The following is a 9,115-nucleotide window of genomic DNA, read 5'->3' on the forward strand; positions in this document are numbered from 1 at the left end:
GGATGACATTGTGAAGGTTTTTTTTTTATTTATTTTTTTATTTTTTATTTTTTTTAATAAGAGTTTTAAAACCTTCTAGCTATTCTTTACGATTTCAAACCATGTTTGGTCATACAATTTGAAAATTTTAAGTTGTATTTTTTCTTATAGACATAAAAACCCCACAAATTATGAAAACTATCAAAACATTCTCAATTCTTATATAATCTTACCAAATGAGCAAATTATAGTTTATAACAAAATTAGTACACTACTAGAAGGCCTTTCTAAAAAATGCAACATCAATTAATCAAACTTTAGTTCAATAAAAAAGAAAATTTAACATGAATAGTAATGTAACTACTCTTTAATATAATCTTCCCACATAAACTAAAGGTTGATAGACATAAATAAAGGTTAGTGAAAGTTAATGAGATTGGTAAATGATTGATAGGGATAATTGTTAAAAATATCTATCAACTTATGAGTCTTTTTTTTACAAAATATAAACTTATGGGTTAAATTTTATATTTTAAAAAGTTGAAACCATGGTTTCAAACCCCAAATCATGCCTTTTTGATGATTTGCGGTTTGAAACTATGGTTTCAAACGTATGTCCAAATGCTGATTTAAAATCATGGGTTGGCCAAACGCCTACTTAGCTGGCACTCTTCTATTTATCAAGCGAAGGACAAGGGTGACTCAAATACTCTGAAACAGAGAGTGTGAAATCCTTATATCTTAAGCAATTGAAGAGACAAATTGACGGTCCGACCGAGGGAAGGGTTTTAAGGAAATATAAGGCGATTGAGTTCCCATGATTTTAAAAAGTGTTCATTTCCTCGCCTCCCTTTTATACACGTGGCAGTATTAAGTAGAGTTTTGAGTAACTTTAATATGTTTAATGATACCATCATTCTTAGGGTGAATTGGTGCTGTAAAGAAATCTTTTATTATAATACATACAGATCGAAGTGAAACTTCATAAAGTACCGTATGAATTTCTTTTTCAATCTTGGTTATTTGAACAAATTATTGATTGGTGGAAGAAAAATGAAGTAAAGGGATTTGGGAGAAAAGGAAATTAGAGAGATAATAAGGAATTCGTTTTGAGAGATTTGGCAAAAGTAAATGAATAAGATCTTCTAAAGTGACAGAAGAAATTTGAAAATTTAAAGTTATTTTAAAGGAAGATTTGTTCAGTTATGAGATACAAATTGTATAGTCTGAAAACACGGGTATGGGCTATCTGGTATTAATTTCCTAAACTTAAGATATTTTATGTCATTTAGGGATCGTTTGGTAGGGTGTATAAAATGATCTTTTGAATATGGTGTTTTAGTAATGCTGAGATTAGTTAGGCTGGAATTATTTCTTATCCACTGTTTAGTTTGATGTATTAAAGCATTGCATAATTTCTAAAAATTATTTGTTTACAAAATACCCTCCACATTCTTTAGCTTTGTATAAAATAATTCTTTAGCTTTGCATACAATGATAATTACTAATGATATTTCTGATCTTCGTGATAATTCTGATCTTTGATCATTCTGATCATTTCATTCTCTGTCATAAATTATTATCAATTAGAATCAATTTCAGCTTTTCCAAAGAATTATTCCAAATAAAATCAATTTATCACAAAGAACTATGAGAAGAATTGTTCTTTTCCATTACAAAATTATGAACATTAGCTTTGTATCTTTTGTGATGATTCTGGTCTTTTGAATTATCACAGAAATTACCAATGAAAAACAAAGATCAAACAAAAATACAAGAGAAATTAAAGAGCAGGGGCAATTGTGTCTTTAACCATTTTTATGCATATATTAAAAACCCTTGTATGGCTAGTATCATGGTTTCACATGTATTAGATATATGTAGGATAAAACCGAGTAGGGTGTATAACTAATACAAGTATTTGTTATACATAGGTTGAATATATAAGTGTACCAAACAAGGTATTAATAATACACAAAGCTAATGCATGCATTGTTTATCTAATGCATCCGCCAAACGGCCCCTTAATGTTCCAACTTGTCATACGGTACCAAATTCTCCCGACATTTATATGCTTATAGCCTGATAGAGTTATGGATTTATCTCTATCAACATAGAGCCCTAAAATGGTACTTTTGCCCCTATTTTGTGCTGGTCTTTAATTTTTGCCCTTAAGACAAACAATTTTTCACGGAGCATAAGTCTATATTTTTGCTTCATAATACAGTCAAATCTCTCTATAACAGTATTGTCGGGTCTGGAATTTTTTTGGTTGCTATAGTGAATTACTGTTATACACCTATAATAACATTGACATTTAAATAATATTTCGCTGTTATGGCAAAAAAAGATGCATAATCTAATTTTTTTAGAGAAAAGACATCATTTAACCCCTGAACTTGGCATGAAAACTCAGTTTGGAAACTAAACTTAACTTCTATTTATTTACCCCCCTTAACAACTTACGATTTAATTATCTTCCCCCTCTAGTGGCCCAGACCTGGGCGCGTGTTTGACAGCGCCTCACCCGCGCGTTAATTAATTTTTGTTAACGTTTTTTTTTTTTTTTTAATACAAATCGACTGGGGAACGATTATAATTCGTTCCCCCTTTTTAATCCCAACCCGACCCACCACCCTTTAGAACCCTAAGTTCAACTTCATCTTCATCTTCATCACCTTCAATCAGCCCCATTTTTTTTCCCCCATTCATGAAATTCCTCTTGCTCACACCATTGCTCCTTCATATATGTATTCTTCCTCCACGAAATTTCTCCATCAAATTTCTCCTCCAAATTTCTGTCCATAATCACTCTGTGTTCTAATTCGAAAATTTTGTGGGTTCATAAATGTCTCAAGGTAGCTGTTCATCTCACGTAAAATGTAATTGTGGCACCATTGCAAAACACCTCACTTCATCGACTCCTAGTAATCCCGGATGGAAATTCTACAAATGTCCGAGGCCTAAGGGCAATTCTTGTGGATTTTGGGAATGGGAAGATGAATTGTTTCCTGAGATGCAGTGGAATAATGTTCAAAGTTTGACGTCGTTGTTAGATGCGGTCAAGATCGAAAGGGACAAATTGCAAGAAGAATTAATTGCCATTGAGGCTAGACATCTAAATGAAGTTAACAAAATGAAGGAGGAATTAATTGGCTTGAAGAGTAAATGGCAATTTGACTTGAAAAAAGTTCTAAACTTGGAGGAGAAACTTGCAAATACAAGGATGTTGCTTTTGATTTCGTGGGGAATATTTATTGGCTTTTTGGCGGCTTCGTTAATCAACTGAATTTATGTTGTTGTATGTTGTAATCGCGTAGTAGGTAATGTAAGAACTTTATGGTCTAGTTGTAATGTAAATGTCATGGAAGAACTTTATGCTCTTGTTGAAGAATTTTGTTGTTATGGAAAATATTACCTTGAAAATGATAGCATAAGTCGAGAAATTTTATAAATTACTTTAAATAGAGAATCTGGAGACCTAATCTATCATTACTATCTCCGGATCCTCCTTTACATGAACAAAAAACAGTATGCGGTTCTCATCTAAACATGCCTTAAAACACAACACATCTCCTATCCCTAATCCGGCAGCATCAATGAAGGCTTTCCAACCTTGAGCGAGGCGCGTGTATACGCCAACCTTGTATTTCATATTATACTCATGATCGTCGTAATGAACAACAGCGTCCTTGTCGGTGTTTGGAAGAAATTCCAGTATGTCAGTTGGAAGGATCTGTAAAAAAAAAAAAAAACATGTTATTACCAAAAGAGGTAAAAGAACAATTGAAAATATATAATACGACAAGACTTACGAAATCGTCTTTTTCGACGTACGATTTCGTCAATTCTTTGTCAAAACATGCGGCCATTTCCATTTCATCCATCTTAGATGAAGGTCGCCTCTTTAATGTCACTATATGTGTTAAGAGTTATTTGAGTTGAGTGAAAGTGAAATGGAAAGAAGGCCTATTTATAGTTGAGTTGAGTTATAGTGTTAGTGTGATCAAGTACTTAATGATGTCTCGGATTCATTGGTTTTGACCATCACTCCCAAGTACCAACTACCATCATTTGCTAACTCGGATTCAATGTGTTTGACTGGCCAAATCTGTATAATGCATTTACTTGCATCCATTCAATGCGTTTTGACTGCTCAAATGTGTACACTGCTCAACGTACACTGCTGAAATGTGTAAACACTGCTCAAATCTGTTTACTGCATTTAGTGTTATACACAAAATTGCAGTGACAGCTGGGCAGCTTCTCTATGCATTTAATGTCATGCACAACACCAGGAAATCAGGAAATGCCACAAAACCAGGAAATATACAGCAAAATTGCAGTCACAGCTGCTTAATATTTAGTTATGCCGGATCCGGCAGACTTTTAGTTGTGTTTAACTAAAAGTCTGCCGGAGGGGGCAGACTTTTAGTTATGTTTAGTTATGCCGGGTCCGGCAGACTTTTAGTTGTGTTTAACTAAAAGTCTGCCGGAGGGGGCAGACTTTTAGTTATGTTTAGTTATGCCTGTCTGTTCTCATATCGTTTCTTATATTGCTGTATTGTCTGGTTATTAGTATTAGGAAAACTTAATACATTGATTATGTTTAGTTATGTTTAGTTATGCCGGGTCCGGCAGACTTTTAGTTGTGTTTAACTAAAAGTCTGCCGGAGGGGGCAGACTTTTAGTTATGTTTAGTTATGCCGGGTCCGGCAGACTTTTAGTTGTGTTTAACTAAAAGTCTGCCGGAGGGGGCAGACTTTTAGTTATGTTTAGTTATGCCTGTCTGTTCTCATATCGTTTCTTATATTGCTGTATTGTCTGGTTATTAGTATTAGGAAAACTTAATACATTGATTATGTTTAGTTATGTTTAGTTATGCCGGGTCCGGCAGACTTTTAGTTGTGTTTAACTAAAAGTCTGCCGGAGGGGGCAGACTTTTAGTTATGTTTAGTTATGCCTGTCTGTTCTCATATTGTTTCTTATATTGCTGTATCCTTGAATGCTTATTGTTTGGGCTCCTTCTACTGAAAGTTAATTATTTATTAGATTAGCTCATTGGTGGAGGAGAAATGAATCTACTCACTCCCCCTATACTTCCTAAAGAACAAATGTAATGGAAGCTGTACAATGAAACGTGCTTTCACCACAAGGATAGCTTCTCTATGCATTTAATGTCATGCACAACACCAGGAAACCAGGAAATGCCAGAAAACCAGGAAATATATAGCAAAATTGCAGTCACAGCTGCTTAATATTGCAAGAAACGAATGTCAATACAGGGCAAAATTGCAGTCACAGCTGCTTAATATTCCAACAATAGAATGTCACTACAGGGCAAAATTGCAGTCACAGCTTCAAAATTGATAAAGCCTAAGTGCATATTTGTTTGACAAATGTACATCATCTACCATAATTGTTTTACTAAAACAACATTAAAATCTGCAGTCACTGCTGCATAACAGTCAGTACCAAAGACATAAAATCTGCAGTCACAGCTTCAAATCAGTCCCATCTCCAAGCTCAAGATCATGCCTTAGAATGTTGACAAACCATCTCCAAGTAAAAGTATTCTCAACTTCAACAACTGCCCAAGCCAGTGGTAGCATCTGGTTGTTCCCATCCTTACAAACAGCCACAAGCAATTGCCCTTTACTAACACCTTTTAAAAAACACCCATCCAACCCAATTGCTCTCCTACAACCAGCCTTGAATGCCTTCTTCATGGCATCAAAACATATATAAAAGGACTGAAACCTTTTGATTCCACCTTCAAAAGTTTCTTCACTCAGCCTAACCACACATGTGCTACCTGGATTAGTCCTTAAAAGCTCATCCCTATAATCCAAAATTCTTTTGAACTCCTCTACATTGTCACCCATGATTTGTTGCAAAACAATGCTTCTGGCTTTCCTTGCCACAGTCCTACCAATATACACCTCCAATTCCTTTCTTACCAAATTTTGAAGCTCAAAAATTCTAATGCCAGGTTCAGAAATAATTCTATCCTTGTACCTTTCTGAAATATACAAAGAATTTACCAACTTGTTCTTTGTTGTGCCATTGCACTTGTGAACAGGATTATAATTCTTCACAACAAAATCATTTGTTCTAGAATCGTAACTGGCAAACAATAACCATGGACAGCCAGCAGTGCACTTTACCCTCACCCTAGTTGGTTCATTGACATATTTATCCAACTCTACATGTTCTTGAACTGCATACCTAGTAAGTGCTTTCCTAAACTGCTTAGCACTTTCAAATGCAAGACCAGTCTCCCAAACTATTTCTTTACACTCAGGATAAAAAATAACCCTATTTCTAATTCTTTTTGGTCTCCTTGACTTTTTTGTAGGCTTTTCAACCACACCTTCGTCATCAGCTTCATCATCAGTCTCTATTTCAAAGCTAACAGGTTCATCTGAGTCATAAAATGGCTCATCCCTACCCAATTTTCCTTCAAAAGTACTCTTACTTCTAGATAAATATTCATCATGTCCCATATCTACACCCTTTGGCCCTAAATCTATCCCTTCAGATCTCTTAGCCTTATCTTTCTTCTTTTTTGACTTTAGAGCCACCCTATCTTTCCTTAGATTCCTATCCTCCTCATGAACATCACTATCAAATTCTTCTTCTTCACCTTCCTCTACCACTACATTGTCAGACTCCTCAGATTCACTCTCACTTTCTAAGTCGGAATCATCATCATCATCAGCTGCGGAAGTAGTAGCAGCTGCAGTAGCAGCTGAAGGCCCACCCAAGGGTTCATCAAGACCAGCAGCCTCTTCAAACCCTAAGCCTTCACTACCCCCAAATGTTTGACTACCCTCACCTGCCCCTACCTTTTCATTTATATCTTCACATGTGGGGTTATCAAAAGCAGTAAAAGATTCCCCACCCACAGGGGTAATAGGTGGAAGAGCAGGGGGGACCACAATAGGTTCCTCAACAAGATGAGTCAGAAAAATTACAACAATATCTCCGTTTTTTAATTGAGGTGCAATACCAATAATGTCCCTATCACTTTTAACTTCTACTACAAATCGACATTTAGGTGGTCTAATATATACACAACAAGATGAAACATTATAACCGATTTCTTTAACATAGTAAACAAGCTCAAAATAAGAGAATTTATCAAGATCAACATCAAAATAATCTGTCACACTACCTCCAACATACTTAATACGAGGGGTTTTTTTCTAAATTACCTCCGTGGTTAAACCTCAGAGTCACAAACACATCGTCCATTTTCTTCACAAAACCTAAAATTGAAAACAAATGAAAAATTACAAGATTCAGTTACCATTTACACCAAAAAAAAAAAGAAAAAAAAAGAAAACGAAGTTAAAGATTAATTTTTTGCAACAGAATGAAATCTAGACAAACCCTAACGAGAACAACAAGAATCGTGTACCTTTGTGGCTAACTAATCTTCAATATCACTCGAAACGACAAGATTTACGTATATTTTCGGATTTTAACTTTGCAATGATCGGTTTGTGGAGGTTTGGTTGTGTAGTGGAAAGGGAAAAGTGACGATTGGAACCGTGGTTGGGTTTTTGTTTGGGATGGGTAATTTTAATTGGGGAATGGGTCGGGTTAATTGGGGCTGGGTCGGGTTTTATGTGGGAATGGGTAAAAATAAGTTGGGGAATTAATAAATGACGTGGACCAATTAGCTCGCGCGTGTCTAACACTACCCAGCCCTCAACTGGTCTGGGCCACTAGAGGGGGAAGATAATTAAATCGTAAGTTGTTAAGGGGGGTAAATAAATAGAAGTTAAGTTTAGTTTCCAAACTGAGTTTTCATGCCAAGTTCAGGGGTTAAATGATGTCTTTTCTCAATTTTTTTATTTTTAAATACCGAATACAAAGCTTATCATACTTTGTATAACGAAGGGAAATCGATGAAAATATATGTAATCATATAATATTCTTAGTCATAAATAGCGGATTAAAATATCAAAATATTTGGTAAAAATCTCTACGCTTATCATTGGTAATCATATATATTCTATTTTTATAAAGACGGTTGTTTACCTCGAAAATGGGTAATAAGTTAAATTTGTAAATGAGGCAAATGATATGTGGTACTTTAATCTATACTTTGAGGAATAAAAGAAAGTCGAATCTATTCGGTTTATTAAGGGCTTAAGCAAATAGTGAACTGATATGTTAAAGGCTGAGCTAAGACGTTTATATCTATGTATTTGAGACAAGTTTTTATATATCTATATATGTTAGATGCAATACTGAATAAAGAGATTTAATGAACTGTTCCAGTTGTAACCAGACTAAAATCTGAAGAACACTAGGCAAGAGAAATTTTATAATATATTTGAAGTACAAAGCTTTTGGATCTGAAAAGCCAACCCTCAAAATGAGAGAATGACCCCTATTTGTAGTTTTCCTCTATGGGCCTCCTATAAATCATGGGCCCCTTTTAGGATAAAGAAAACCTAATATGGATAAGGTTAGGTCGTACGGTCTGACACCCGTACGACTGTCAGAAACAGGTGGCAGATTCCCACACATGGCGAGCGAATAACCGATTATCCGGACCAACGGCCACGATCAGAATGGTCACGAAGAAACCGGGCTAACGGCCACGACTGATTTCGCTATATTCGAACCGGGCAAACGGCCATAATCAATTCGGCCACGTAAAGATCGGACACCGGACCAACCACGATAAGGAGTTATCTCCGGATACAACGGATTCATGCCAAGCTTCTTCGGATCAGACATTACCGTTCGTTCTCTTCCCTTTGCCGATCCCGAGTTTCACCGGACAAACTTTACCCGATTTTTACCGTATACAGATAGTCCCCACACTTTCCGGACCGAGGTCATATCGGAGTAACGGGAAGTGGATGAATCGTGCAACCGAGGATCACATTGGCTCGTTCTTATCTTTTCGTTTTGGCGGGAACAGTTGTCACCTTCTTCTGCCATCTGCCACGTGTCATACCCCGACTGGTCCGAGCTCTGCAACCGCCGTTATGCACGTCCCTTCAAATCACGTCCTCATTTATTACGGGACACGTGGCGCTCACTGATTGGTCGGGATTTGTAACCGCCCAGTCCCATGCGTGTATATATAACCTTCTATGTGGTTCCTTCTTCA

General features: G+C 36.0%; 1 protein-coding gene across 1 annotated transcript; it reads right to left on the minus strand.

Annotated features, from left to right (window-relative positions):
• Positions 1-3,384: 3,384 nt before the first annotated feature.
• Positions 3,385-3,898, minus strand: LOC132043201 (uncharacterized). The gene is made up of 2 exons (XM_059433680.1): positions 3,795-3,898; positions 3,385-3,715 (listed from the first exon to the last, which is right to left on the minus strand). The coding sequence occupies exons 1-2, from the start codon at positions 3,864-3,866 to the stop codon at positions 3,461-3,463; spliced, it is 327 nt and encodes a 108-aa protein (XP_059289663.1). The 5' UTR covers positions 3,867-3,898; the 3' UTR covers positions 3,385-3,460.
• Between the last annotated feature and the right edge of the window lie 5,217 nt (positions 3,899-9,115).

Source organism: Lycium ferocissimum, unplaced genomic scaffold, assembly GCF_029784015.1.
Source record: "Lycium ferocissimum isolate CSIRO_LF1 unplaced genomic scaffold, AGI_CSIRO_Lferr_CH_V1 ctg21933, whole genome shotgun sequence".
Taxonomy (NCBI): Eukaryota; Viridiplantae; Streptophyta; class Magnoliopsida; order Solanales; family Solanaceae; genus Lycium; species Lycium ferocissimum.